General features: G+C 47.0%; 1 protein-coding gene across 2 annotated transcripts in view; it reads left to right on the plus strand.

Annotated features, from left to right (window-relative positions):
* Window positions 1–15,269, plus strand: part of Xylt1 (xylosyltransferase 1) — a 307,805-nt gene that overhangs the window by 231,936 nt on the left and 60,600 nt on the right. For both annotated transcript variants that reach the window (XM_038341040.1, XM_042055636.1), the window contains 2 exons: window positions 2,315–2,487; window positions 3,919–4,121. In XM_038341040.1, the coding sequence (XP_038196968.1) occupies window positions 2,315–2,487; window positions 3,919–4,121 (376 nt within the window). The remainder of the gene's footprint in view (window positions 1–2,314; window positions 2,488–3,918; window positions 4,122–15,269) is intronic.

Here is a 15,269-nt window from a genome sequence, read left to right on the forward strand (position 1 = left end):
CAGGAGAACCATGGCATCTGCCTGTCTCTGCTTTCTTCCTCCCAGAATTCTGTTCTGTCTTCCCCGCCTACCTGAGTTCTGCCCTATCAACTAGGCCAAGGCAGTTTCTTTAATAACCAATGAAAGCAACACAAATGCAGAAGGGCCTCCTACACCATAACCTAGGCTGGCCTAAAACTTGTGATCCTTCTGCCTCAACCTCCTAAATACTGAGATTACAGGTGTGTGTCAGCCACCCTGGGTTTGGACATTCTTCACACTAATCTTGTTCTCTGGAAAGAGCCTTCATCTGACTGCCACTAAACTTTCTGGTCACAGCCCACACAGTCCCACTCCCAAAGCTACTGATGAGATTGAACATTCTGAATTCTCAGCAACCCCAGTTGTCCCTCAGGGACACCTGAAACCACAGCAGTGTCCTGAGCCCCACAAACCTAGACCCTGCCAGAAATCCAGTTAAACTAGAAGATGTGGTCATCCTAGGGAAGGCCAGACAGTATTGAGTTGGATTTAGTAGGCTCTTTCTCACTGGCCTTGGCCCCAGAAACAGGGAGATTCTGAGGCTGATTTGGGGGAAAGGGTGTCTGGAACCCTTTATGCAAGTGGATTTTGTATGGGATCTGGCTCTCATAAAGTGACAGATGATAATCTATGACAGTGACAGATCTCCACTTTGACTGGAGCTCAAAGTGGGTCATTGAGACTTAGATACCAATCATATTTATATTGGTTTTCTTCTAGCAACTTCTCTCCATCCTCCAGTATGATGTGTAGCAAGTACCTCTTTATCTGATAGCTCCAACAAAACTAGGGTATTTTTGTCCCCTTGGCAAATGGCTTGTGTGTCTCAAACATCCATCTGAACAGTGTTGTACCAAGGGAGTGCCAAGTTCTCATGGGCCAGTCCTGAACTACAGGCCACCTCTGCACTGATAATCCCAATGATGCTCCCCACCTCTGCAGACTGAGCACGAATAAGAGGAAGAGCCACAGAGAGTGTTGGCTAAAGTGCCGAGGAAAGAACTCAGTTAGTAAGGTACTTACAGTGCAGACTTGGAGATCCAAGATCAAATCCTCGGCACCTCTGTAACGAAGCCAGTCCTACAATCCCAGTGCCAAGGATGCAGAGACAAGAGGATCCTTGAGGCTTGCTGGTCAGCCAGTCCTGCCAAATCAGTGCTCCAGGTTCAATGAGACACTCTCTTTTACAAAGATATGGTTAAGAGCAATTAAGAAAGACACCCAAAATTAACCTCTGGCCTCCACATGCACATACATGTACACGTGCACGCACACACTCATACAAACTACAAGAGAGAGACAGAGACAGACAGAGACAGAAACAGAGAGGGGGGAACAGGTATCAGATACACAAGTATCAGGTATGGTTGTAGTAACACAGGATGAGTAAGCTCCAGATTGCTGCTAGACAGAGTCACACTTCTGCTTACCAATGCTGTTTTGTACACTTGAAACTCTGTCAGAAGGTCAGACTTCATGTGACTCTCTTATCACACATGAACATGTTGACCACTGTTTGGGGAAGAAAGGAAAAATCTTCTGGACAGACAAAGGCATGTTCACCCCAGATTTCCTCTGTGGTTTGTCTTTGACAGCCCTCATCCCTGCCTTGTTTGGTAGTTATCTAAGCTAGGGTTACTGTCACTGTGGCGAAACACCATGACCAAAACAACTTGGGGAGTAAAGGGTTTACTTGGCTTATGCTTCCTAATTACCGTTCATCATCGAAGGAAATCACGGCAGGAACTCAAACAGGGAAGGAACCTGGAAGCAGGAGCTAATGCAGAGGCCATGGAGGGGTGCTGTTACTGGCTTGCTCCTCATGGCTTGCCCATCTGGTTTTCTTATAGAACCCCAAGACCACCATTCCAGGGGTGACACCACCTACAATGTTCTGGGCCATCCCCCATCAATACCTAATTAAGAAAATGCCCTACAGACTTGCCTAATGCCCAATTTTATGGAGGCATTCTCTCAATTGAGGTTCCTTCCTCTCAGATGACTTTAGCATGGGTCAAGTGGACATAATACTGCCCAGCACACAGCTGAATGTATGTGTCTGCCTTTTCAAACCCCTGCAGGATAGAGAATGTTATAAGCACCACAGTCTCCTGCTACCTTGTATCTGGACAGCATAAGGGCCTAAAGTTTGCTTGGTTCAGCTGAATCAAGCTCTAGAATTCAGCATGGATGCCGTGCTTCTGTCCCCCGGGGCAGCGAAGGAGACAGTCCCAACTTTCCAAAGGGCAGGTCACCCTCAAGCTCATGTCTGTGGTCTTCTGGATTTCCCCAGGCAAAGCCAACAAGAATGTGCAGTGGGATGAGGACACCGTGGAGTACATGCCCACCAACCCGGTCAGAATCGCCTTTGTCCTGGTGGTCCATGGCCGAGCTTCTCGGCAGCTACAGCGCATGTTCAAGGCCATCTACCACAAAGACCACTTCTACTACATCCATGTGGATAAGGTGAGGAGCTGCAGCTCATAGCTCTGTGCTGGGCGGGCTTCCTCTGCATTCTGTCTGTCTATCCATCTCTGATCCTTCCTCCCATCTCACAAGTCCAGGCTGAGGTCTAGAGACGGAACCGGCAGCAAATGATCCTGAAGTGTGTGTGTGTGTGTGTGTGTGTGTGTGTGTGTGTGCTGCTAGTTTTATAATGCTTAACTGTGGCTCTCAGCTTCTCCTACAAACATTGTTTCTCTGGTTGTTTGTCTTTTTTATTCTTCCTCGACACACGATAATTACACGTATTTATGTGGTACAATTTGACATGTTGGTATATGTATACACGGCGAGCCAGTTCGTTCAGGAAATTAGCATATCCATAGCTTTAAATGTTTCTCGTTTCTTTGTGATCAGATCGTTCGAGATCCTCCCATGAACTTTTTTCGACATGTTCTACATTACTGTTAGCGTTTGTCTCCCTCCCTCCTATGTACCACACATGAGGATTTCTTCTCTGAGACTAACTGTGCTGCTTTTCACCTCTTCCTCTCCCTATCTGATACCCACTGCCTGCCTTCACAGATCTGTAAAACTAGCATCCCAGGAGTGGGCTCACTTTTCCTAGAAACGTCCAGGTAGTTGAGATAGTCTTTTGAACCATGTGCTAATCTTTGCTGCCCTGGTTTGACTGCAGCTGCAGAACACGGACAATAAATGGGCATGGTTGTGTGCCAGTAAAATCTAATTGCCAAAACCCACACTTGACTTGCTGACCCTGGAGCCATCTCTCCCTAGAAATTTCTGTTCATCTCTTGGTGTCACAAGATGTGTGCATATCTAGAACCCTGGAACTCATAAGGCAGAGGCAGCCCCAGATGAGACCCTGTCTTCACAGAAAACCACAGGCTGAGGTTGTAGAACCCTCAACCTGTACAACACTCAACAGTGGTAGAACACTCGCCTAAGTACAAGGTCCAGGTATAGCTTCTACCTAAAGAAACCTAAAGAGACAAGAGGGCTATTTTCATTCTTCAGATGTGTTTCTCGTCAGCCTGTGAAACAGTAAGGGAGGAGGATGGTCCTGAAGAACAGCACATGTAAACTCTACCTCCTACCTGCAAAGACTTACCAGATGTTTTCTGAGCTTGGTACCCTCAGATAACATTCAAGAGTCATCCCTTATCATGCGGCGTTCCTGGCCACACAAGCTCGAGGCCGCTGGTTGACTAGCTCAACAGTGGGCCTGAGAATCTGAATTTCAGTAGACGATGAAAATCTCGTGTGAATTGAATGTTTGAATATCGATGCAGAAAGACGCCACAGGCTGACATCACCAGCAGCCAGTGTGATCAGACACACCAACCACAGGAGGAGCAGGGTGGCTGGGATGGCCATGGGCTGATGTTTTCTGGCTGTTTACTGTTGCCTTTTCCTTTTCTCTCCTGGGGAAAGCGTTCCAATTACTTGCACCGGCAAGTGGTCCAGTTCTCCAGGCAGTACGACAATGTCCGAGTCACCTCCTGGAGAATGGCCACCATCTGGGGCGGGGCCAGCCTCCTGTCCACCTACCTGCAGAGCATGCGGGATCTCCTGGAGATGACCGACTGGCCCTGGGACTTCTTCATCAACCTCAGTGCTGCCGACTACCCCATCAGGTGAGGCCATCAACAGCTCCCAGGCAGCTAGTTCCAGGGTCCTGCTTCCCTTCCCTCCCTATGTAACAACAGTGGGGACACAAGAAAGTACAGGCAGTCAGCTTCCTGTCTGGAGAAGCATCCTGCCTCGTGAGATGAACCGTGTTTTCCCTACAGTATCACCCAACATTGTTTTCAGAAAGCAGAGAGCAAGCAATAATGGGAGAGCATCGTGTTCCTAATTTTACAAAAAAAGGCCAGCTCTAGTGTGGGCAAGAGGAATCTGGGCTTGGAAGAGCTGTAACAGATAGGAATAGAGTAACAAGATACGAGGTCAGAGAGTAGAGCTAGCTTTTGTCATGTATCTGTTACTCCAAGTCAGATGAAAGCATGTTTTGAGCAGAAAAAGAACAGTTCTGACCTTGATGTTGAACTCAAAGCAAGCTAATAGAAGGGAGGCTGCTTACAACAGCCCAGGCTAGGTCATAGATAAGTGAGAAAGACCCTGGAATATTTACTCTAGAGCAAGATGTGTTGGCAAGCAGGGATGGAGCACAGAAGAGCATGGAAGAACGTTCTAGACCCGGATTTGTGAGCCGTGCACTATTGACATTTGGTCTGACTGATTTGTTGCTATGAGGCTTCCCCTTGCAACGTCAGGCATTTATCAGTGTCTTTGGTCTCTACCTCCAAGCTGCCAGTAGCATGTTCTGCCCATTTATACCCTTCTTACACAATGTCTGAAGATATTGTCAATGTCACCGACGGGTGAGAGCCACCGTTTCTTTATAAGAGAAAATATAATGGGCAAAAGTATTGATCAAAAATGAACTTTGTGAATCTGACAAATCTAAAAATGGGTGAAGTTTAGTAAACAATAGCTGCAGGGACTCTAGACACTGGGCAAGGGGTAGCCAGAACATTCCCTTGCCATCTTCCATTAAAGGATTGAATTCAGAAATTTCTTGAAAATTCTGTGTAGAGCAGATACTGTGGGGGGGGGGGTCATTTCTTGAGCCCTTGTAAAGAAGCCAGCAGATAAATGGTCAGACTGAGGTCCACTGTCATGCAGTGAAGACTTGAAAAAGCAAGTATTAGAACCGGTTCTGTCTGGTTCCAAAGTACATGTTTTTTATGCTTGCAATTAACCTCTTGGGAGAGTCAGGAGACTCTGTAGAGTTGCAAGCAAGAAGGAAAACAGGCCAAGTAGGCACAGCCACTGCTGCCCCCCTAGAAATGTTGCTTTGCATTGATCACAGTCCCAACTGTAACCATGACCCCTTACCCTGAAGGGTCAGGGTCATACAGTATGCAGGCTTAGACACTCACCAGACTGCTCAGCATGGGAGTCTGCAATCAGTCATGGAAGCAGTGGCAGATTCCCAGGAACATAAATCTGTGCATGTGATAGCAGGAGGGAATAACAGACCGCAGCAGAGTACCAGGCCTTTGCAAGGGGCTCAGTGCATGTCAGCTGCTGGCATCTAAGTTACGGCCGAGGTTGCATCCTTTATCTTTGCAAGAGTCCCAGTTATCCTTTCTCAGACCATGTGCGGAAGATGTGTTCTTTGTGGCTCCTTTAGCTTTACAGTGCATTTTAATTTGTCTCTGTGCCTGGCTTATTCTCCCTCTCCCTCCCAGGTCATTGCCAGGGTGCACACAACCCCCTTAGCTCTTCTGTTCACTCCATCCTGTCAGCCTCATGCCCAGAGGCACCTCATGCTCTGGGCTCTGCTGTTTCCTCTTGCTGTTGTTTCTACGAAGTCACCCTACACAAAAACATACGGATTTTGCAGATGAATGGTTTCATCCCGGGAAACTCTGATAGGTTTTTACTTCCCATCTGCTGTCCCATCTGTAGCTTCTAAAATGACTCCTTCCATCCCAGGAAGAATAAGAAAGCTAAGAGCTTTCTCAGAGGACAGTGGGAGTGCCCACTTCAGGCTTTGCAAAGAGGCTTTAAGGACTTGGGGAGTCTTTGGAAACAGAAGTAACCCAAAGTATCCACTCTGAACACCCACCCACCATTACTGGGAGTGAATACTCTCTTCTGGTAATAAAGACTCACTGGCTTACTGAGTCGTAGACAAGTCAGTTCCTAGACACAGGTAGCCATGTGAGTTGGTGCATACGACTTGAATTTTATACATCTCAGTTTTACACTTTAGAGTGAGCACAAGAGCAGTACCTCTTGCAAGGGGTTGTTGGGAGACAAAAAGGAAAAATGATGATACATCATAAGCATCACACGGAAGCTGATGGATAGCGAGTGCTGGGTAGATACAGGCTGGTCCCAGCAACGGGGCAATGTGCACATCTTCACACTCCCCCTCCCTTCAAAATATTTCCCCTTTCCCTCTGGTGGAGTGAAAAGTCAAGTGAGTATTTCTTGACTCCCATTCCGTCTCAAGGTGTGAAAAGCAGAGTGAGTCTGTGAACGGTGTTTCAAGAGAACACAAGACACAATTTGTGTGTGAAGGAGATTCCTGTGTGGCTAATGGGCAGGCTAAGTATGCCCAAAGACTCCATGCCTTCCTGCCCTGCTGTTTGATGTGGTGTGGCACTGTATAGACTCTGGTTGAAGCTAGTTAAATGCCAGCACATGGAGGGACTTAAATGCTTCCAAGTTCGAGGTCTTGAATCATCAAAAAGCATGTTAATTGCATTTTTCATTGCCTGCATAGCAAGGAAGTAACTTTTGACTGGCCATGTGTACACACGGATTAAACCATGAACATTTCTTTTGGTTTCGTTTGGGCCTGCACAGAGTCATCTATCCTTGGGACCTTTGCTTTGAAGCAAACAGAGGAAGGTTGAATATGTTCACAGCCCCTCTCTCTGTGGTGTGTGTGTGTGTGTGTGTAGCAGAAGCTGTTGCCTAGGGTAAATGGTATTTACATATTTCATGCTAAATCCAGGATCTGCCTTTCTTCCTCTTAGAAACACAGGGCCATAAAAGCATAACAGGTGAGACCCACTGTATAAACACATAAGTTATATTAACCACAGACTCAAACCTGTGTCTTAGGAGAATACCAGTGTCAGGGACTGTAGAGTTGAAGAAGTTAGAAAATATGAGTAGATGAGACAGGAAGCAGGTGGCCAGGATCTCCACAGTCTCCCCAAACCAGTGTTTGTATGAGACCTACAAAAATTCAAGTATCTCCTACAAACCTACTATGTGCCAGATCCTCTACTGAGGACTTTAACACATGGTTTGTTTGAATTCCCATGCTATAAAGGAAAGATATGTAAGAAGCCAGTGGGCTTCACAGGCCTACTGTGAGTCATAGCCTTGACTAGACCCAGAGAAGAACTGAGGTGCCTGAGGGCTGGACATCAGTGTAGACACCCAGATTCTGGGCTCAGTTGCTCCTATATCATCATCCCTTTCATCAGTTTGATGGCTCTAGTTGGGTGAAAGAATCCCTACAGCTGACACCAAGAGACAGCCACGGTGCAAGGGTGCACACGACTTTGCAGGTGCTGATCTTCTGACAACGCTGTGGGCAGGGTGGGGATCTACCCAGTGAGGTTTGTTCTTGCTCCTGACTCTCTGCAGAACAGGACAGTTGTATCCAGCAGTTCTGGTTACCTGGGGGCAGATGCCGAGTTACAAGTAGAAATTGGAGACTTGGGTTTGAGATCTTGGGTTACTTTATCTTCTTTTGTTACCTTACTACTCAACCCCTTATGATGGCAGTTCAGGGCTGTCTTGGGAAGGGAAGGGTACAAGCCAGCCTGGTGAGACCAGTGGAGAGAACCCTCTATATCCATGAATGAACTCACGAGATGGGCTTTCCAACAAACCCAGAGGCTTCACAGGTCTACTGTAAGTCAAAGACTTGACAAAACCCAGTCAACGTCTTGTGATCCTATGTGAGTGGTCCTGCAGGAAAAACAGAGGAGCCAGAAGGTCCGTGCTTTGATCTACCTACTGGTCTGTTAGTGTCTTGGCGTTTACACTGGGGAACTTTTGGAGAAGAGACCCTTTGAGAAAGGGTCTAATCTTTGAGATCCGTCTTTGAGAAATTGTGTTGGTGACTATGGGAAAAGAGATGGAAGGGCCCAAATGGAGGTGGGGAGACCATGGACAAGGCCATGGCTTCTGCTGCTCCCAGAACCATGGCTACAGAATTGCTCTCAACATCCACACAGAAGCCAGCTTCCAGAAGCCATATGAGCTTCCAGAATCCACACAGCCATTTAGCCTTACAGCCACACACAGCCAAGCAGCTACCTTCTGTTTGGGGACTGAGAGTCCCAACCTGAACAGACAACCTGCTTCAGGAGACTCACAGAGCATTTCAGTGGGAGATAGAGCAAGAATCAGAGCAGCCCAGTGGCCTGAGACAAGAGTTTGGTACAGCAGGTTAGAAGAGAAGCTTGTGAGTCAGACAGGTCACAGCCTGCAGACTTAAGGAGGAAGGAGGTTGGATGAAAGCATCTCTTCCTGGTTTCCTTATCTGTTTTGTAAATGTGGCAAAACATATGCAATGTGAAACTTACCATCTCTGCCATTTTTATGGATGCAGATGGGTGGTACTGAGTGTGTTCATATTAGATAATCACCATACCCATCAGTCCCCAAGGACTGTCTTGACCTTGTGAAAATAACTTTCTCCTCCCTCCTCCCTCCTCCCTCCTCCCTCTGGTCCTTGGCAGCCACAACTGACCCATCCCTATGAATTTGTAAATTCTGTAAACCTCTTGTAAGTGAAGTCATGCAGTGATCGGTTTGTGGCTGTCTTATTTTCACTTAGCATAATGTCCTCAAGGTTAAGCCATGGGAGCGTGTGTCAGAATGGCCTTCCTTTAAAAGCTGAGTAATGTTCATTTGTATGACCACATGGAATGATTCTAACTTTTGACTCTTTTGAATGATGCTGACATCAGAATGGATGTAAAGATTCCTCCTCAAGGCCTTGTCTCTATTTCTTAAGTGGGTTTAAATATTGCTAAATTGTACTGCATTCATTCTTGGTCTTTTTGAGTAACAACCATAATGATGGCCATAATAGCTGCTCCATTGTGCATTCCCACAGTCGTGAGAGAGTTCTGGTTTCCTTACTTCCTCTTCAGCACTGTTCATATTTGTTTTTAAACCTATCCTAAGGATTTTAAAGTGTGTGTCTTTTTCAAGTACATAAACCCTTGAAACAAAAGGCAAGAACCCCCTTGGATAGCTGATATCCCTGTTTGTAGACCAGATAGGAAACTGTCTCCCCAAAAAAGCTTACAACCCATTCTGTTGCTGTTGTTGTTGGTGGTGGTGGTTGTGGTGGTGGTGGTGGTGTGTAAGCATGTATGTGGCAATCAGAGAGCAACCTCCTGTCTGTCCTCAGCTTCCATTTTGTTTGATACAGGGCATACTTTTCACTATTGCATACCCCAAGCAACCTGGCTCCCGACCTTCCAGGGATTCTCCCATCTCCCCGTCTTCTCTCACAATATGAGTGCTGGGCTTACAGGCATAAGTTATGTGTCTGGCTTTAGGCGAGTTCTAGGGATCAAAACTCAGCTCCTAAACATGCATGGCAAGTTCTCTACCCACTGAGTCATCTCCGCAGAGCTCAAAGGATCCTTTTAGAACGTCGCCCCAGCCCACATCAGGCTAACTTCACATTTCCCAGTTTTTTGAGTGGGACCCCTGTTCTGATGATGAGCAGATAGAAACTTATGTATCCTTCGTGGTGCTGCTGCACCCAGCACCCACCCACATTGTCTAACGGTAACCCTCACAACACTCTCACATGCATCCCCACTTCTGATGCCCTCCATCCCCACCCAGGTCAGACCCTCATCAGCTCAGGCCTGTAGACCCCCTGGGGATCATAACCTAACCCAGGCCCTGAGAGACCAGATCTTCCGGCAAACCTTTTACCAGGTACCATCCCAGGGCTGGGTCCTAGGGGAGTACGTCTTGACCCTCATGGTAAGGTTCTCAACAAGAGAAATCTGGGTTCTGAGTGAGTCTCGGTAATTCTGCTGCTCTGAACCAACTGATTACACATTCTCTCTGGGTAGCAAGAATCTCTGTACATTTAAATCTCCGTATATGGGTGTAATGCAAGACAGAAAGCTACTGTCAGGGGGTGGGAATAAAGGCATTCATCACATAATTACAGAAACAGATAACAAACTCTCTGCTATGGTGGACAGTATAGATGCAGGGGACTTGCCAGGCAAACACGAGGTCCTGAGTGTAATCCCCAGATCCCGTGTAAATGACAGTGACGGTGAGTGCTTTGCAATCTCAATGCTGAGGAGGTGGAGACCGAAAGAGCCTGGGCCTCGCTGGACAGCCAGCCTAGCCCAACTGGTAAATTACAGGCTAATAAGAGACCCAGTCTCAAAACACAAGGAAACAACTTCTGAGATGGAATACACAAACACACACATACACTGTCTCTCACACACACACACACTCACACATACATGCATATACATGCGCACACACACAAAGCAATAAAGTATATGAGCTGCAGTAACTTCCTAGGAAGTCTTATTTAAGGGTCCCAGCACGTGGGTCACTGAGTGACCTGTGCTATGTCAGCATCTGAACCACTTTTGCCTTTGAACGCTCTGAGATGCACATCCTCATTTCTGAAACCCTGTAGCCCCAGGGACAAAAGCCTGCAACCAAAGCTCCACCCAGATAATGTGTGATCTGAAAGGGTGCACCTGCTCAGACTGCTGCTGATGCAGGGACCGGGATAGTGAGCCCTGCCGGTAATTATGCTGTTAACAGCCTTGTTTGCATCTAGTAGCAAAATAAACATATCTCCAGCCCTGTTATTTTTCCAGTCGGCAGCCCACACCCGCGCCTTTGCAGAAATGCAGCTTGTTTTCCTCCTTCCTGATGCTCAAGCTGTATTTTCGATCAGACAGCTCTTGGGCCTTCTTGAAGCTAAGACAGACCCCCATTATCTACTAGACAAAAGGGGAGCAGCTGGAACAGCTGGAGTTCTTGGACGTCTCTGGAGAGTCAGATGAAAATCACTCAGGTTCCTCAGAAAACCACAAGTGCTCACTTTGGTGTAGGGCACCATCTTAGTCCGTGTAAATAAGGATGGAGATTTCTGGAAGGATGGAGAAAAGTACACAGCATCAGTGGGAAAACTGGAGAACAGCAGACAGGAAATGAATGGGCGCTGAGCCTGGGGAGTGATGCCAGCGTGCTGCACTTCCCCCCAGCCTCCGGAGTTCTTGCAGTGCCAGGCGGTACCGGGCAGGCTCCTGGGAGAGAGTTCTTATACTACCCAGAATGTTGGAGAGGAAGGTTTTTGATGGCTTTCTCTTGAGTGGTGTTAAGTTCACTCTCTGACCTACAATGAAGCGCAGTCGGTTCCATCATACAAAGCATGCTTGAATCTAGGCCGTATGCTAGTCCAGCGCCCTCTGATAACCCTTTCTAGGGTGATGGGAATGCATCCCCACGTATCATCCAATGCTGTCGACCGTATGAGGCCACACAAAAATTGAAATGTGCCTCATGGTGCAAAGCAACTAAGTTTTAAATTTTATTTCAACTTGAAGGCTAACAGAGACCTCAGAATCCTTACATTTGTTTCATGGAGCAAAATTCCACTAGACAGCATTAATTATCTGCCTTTATAATCCCCAGAGAAGGGCGAGGCAGTGCCACACAGTTCAAAAACAAATGTTCTACCATCCCCTGCCGATGGTCTCACCAGATCTCAGGTCTGTGGTGAGGCGAATCTTTAAAGGTATTTCATCCTGATTCCTCCCTCTGTGGACCTCGTGGGTCTCTGTCATCTTGGAAGCATCTCTCTATGAGCTTGTAGATGGGATGTATCCGGTCCTGGCGTCTCCTTTCCCAGTACGCAGACACACTTACTTCTTAGAGGAACAAAGCCTTCTTTCATCTGCCTTTTCCACTGTGGCCATGGGCAGGAATAGTGTGCATGCAAGGATGCTCTATGTACATACTGGGAATTCGGATGTGAGCCTAGGGTAGTCCGTGACAAACAGCATGGTAGGGTGTGTTATTCTTCTTGCCTGTTCCTGCACCTGTGAATAGGTGGAAGTTCATTTCGAGGGCAACCTGAATAGACAGCGACTCTTAAAATGACATGTGGAACAGGGATTTGTGTCTGTTGCTCTTTATGCTGATGATGGAAGGGATGTGGATGAGTACAGGGCCTACCGGGCAGAGTTATAGTACAGGCTTTGGATGAATAAATGTAAAATGTGGGTTTTTACATCTTTATTATTATGTGTATCTCCTCCCTTGCTGCCATCCTCAGCCACAGCTCTGCATAGTGAGTAGCCTGTCAAGGCCCTGGAAGTAGATGCCCAGCGGAATCTCGTGAGATCTGCCATTCTCCCATAGACAATCCCAGTTGACATCATTTCTTGCTGCTTATTGGTCATTACATCCTGGGCCAAGTGTGTCATATATGATCCACAGTCACTCTTGGAACAGCCTCAGGTGGTAAATACCACTCCAGCATCTCATTGTACAGATAAACTGAAGCTATGAAGTCAGAGAATTTTTCAGGGTCTCAAAACTCAGGCATCTGGACTAGGATTCAGATCTGTGCTGCTTCCATCACAGGGGAAAGAAGCAGCTCCTGTTACTCTTCTCATCATCATCATCATCGTCGTCATGTGTGTGTATCATCGACATGCATAGTGTGTGTGAAATGTGTTCTTGTGAGAAGGCCAGAGAACAACTTTGAAAGTCTGTTCTCTCTTTTCACCTTGGGTTGTAGAGATCAGACTCGGGTCATCGGGTTTTGCTGGCAAGCACCTTCCCAAGCTGAACCATCTCGCTGTCCCCAGGTTCTGCCACACTTATTTCCTAATTCTCTACGGAAGCTCTGCAGCCATTCCTCCCCATCTAAGTCCCTGCTGGATGAGGTCTGAGGAGAAAGGTACACACGGCAGAGCACAAGAGCCAACTGGTCAACCTTTTCTGCTACGTCCTTACTGCACCCCACGTGGTCACACCCAAAGGGCAGGGATTCATCAGGTCAGACTCAGTTGACTTATACAGGGTCAACAGTCAAGTAGCAGTCAGGCAGGGATTCCAACGTGGGCTCAGTGGACTTCAAAGTTAAAGGTGCTTTGCATAGCTGTCCTGGATTGCCACTGGGTACCACGGGAAGAAGTCAGTCACTCAGAACACCAATCCATGCCCCCAAAGCCAGTGTGGATCCTCGTACAGACAAGACACGCTCCATTCATGTTGGTAGAGAATGGGGACTTTAGTGACTGTGTTTGCCCCAAGCATAAACCTAGGAGCCAGTTGTCCTGCGTCAGGCAGTCACAGCCATCATGACCCTCTGTAATCCTGCCTGCTTTGGCTTGGACTCTACATACTTTGTCCCAAGTGCCTAACTGGTGTTCCATAGAATTCTCATTCATTTTGACAAGAGTCTGATATAGGTATAATTAAGAAGGAATGGTTGCCATCATTTCTGCTATGCATAGTCATTCCTCTGCAGCAATAATAATAATGATAACAATAATAATAATAATGTTGGCATTTTCTATACTATCAACTGCTCTACAAGGGCAGAAAGGAAGAGGGCATGTCTGCAAAGAGGGAAAGAGCCTTCACTGGGAATCCACTCAATTGTCACTTTTGGCCTTAGACTTCCAGCTTCAGAACGATGGGAAAGTGTCTGTTTTTTAGACTTCCTAGTCTGCACAGCCTGAGCTATTGCACCATTGCACACCCCCTAGCAGTGCTATGTCCCCGTGAGTAAAGCCAACCTGTGCTAATGCACAACCCCCCTAACTGTGTGATCACCCCGTAGCAGCGCTGCATTCTCACGATGAGTAAAGTCAATTTTCTAACTCTTCATTTTCTCACAAGAGCAGGGCAACACTGTTGTCTGTGGCAGGGCTGTGCAGGAAGCAGTTTCGGAGTGGGAACCCAAGCAGTTGCTGTGTCCAGCTCTCTAACAAACTGCCCATGAGCACAATGTCTCAGCCTATATCTATGTCCTGAATCCCTTTCACTGTTCCCACTGTCTTTACATGGCAATGCTCAACCATGCTGATGTTGCAGGGGACAAGAGGCCTAGTCCACTATCTTGTCATGGTTTAACAAACCCAGTGCAAGACGGGAAGAGTCAAAGCAGAAGACTGTGGCTGGTATTAGCCTCAAAGGTGCAGCTCAGGCCAGGGGCAAGAAATAGATCAAAGGACTGGTATCCAGGCGGATGTCCTGCCTGCATCCATCCACTGAGTGATGCCTCAGACCTTGTCATTTCCTGCCAAGGAGGGGATGGTAGGAGGACCATAGGAGGCAGCTTGGTGACCTCTTGCTGTCCTAATTGGTTTCTTAGGATGATGGAGGAGGTATTAATGCAGGATTGAACAGTTTTTATGATGAAATTGTTCTCCTCTCAGGACAATGCAGACACAAGTTAAAGCCCCATGTGAATATGAATTCTAGACAAAGCCATGGTCTGGCCTTTTAAGAGATCTCTTTATCCTCTCCTTCCTCCCTTCCTCTCATGTTTTATATTTATTTTCTTGTTCATATACTAATCCAGAAATACTGATGGGGCATGCCTGTAAGGAAGCCCAGGGATTGAGGTATAATCTCAGTTGATTGAATGCTTTCTTAACTTGTATAAAAACCTGGTTTCTATCACCAGCACCACAGAAACCGTTGCCCCAACTGCCTAATGCTTCTTCCACCATACAGATTTGGTGGTATACATCTGTAATCCCAGTGAATTCAGAGAGATCAGAAGTTCAAGGCCACCCTTTCCCTCAGCTATATATAGTACACAAGGCCAGTACACTGACCCCACGTCACAACACAAAAAAAAACCCAAACATGGGAGTGAAGGAGGTAGGTGTCTTTGTAGTTGAAAACCAACAGTCTCCTCTCCTTTCCATGGTACAGGGCTGCTCATTTCCTCATTTGCTCTTGAATGAATGTGGAGCTTCAAGTAGAAGCTTCCTCCAGACCCATTGATATCTTCACTAGCCTCACCAATGGCACCTTATTTCAATAATAGCCTGCCCCGAAACCCTGCCCAAGTACTCTTGGCAGTGTCCAAAATGGATTGGACATCTGGACTAGTCACTAGCTTAGAGAAATGGTCATGGCTTGGATCTAAAACACCATCACTGTGAGAAGCACTCCTGCCCATCAGTGGTAGAACAGCCCACTAGTCCAGG

The sequence above is a fragment of the Arvicola amphibius genome, chromosome 1 (assembly GCF_903992535.2).
Source record: "Arvicola amphibius chromosome 1, mArvAmp1.2, whole genome shotgun sequence".
Classification (NCBI taxonomy): domain Eukaryota; kingdom Metazoa; phylum Chordata; class Mammalia; order Rodentia; family Cricetidae; genus Arvicola; species Arvicola amphibius.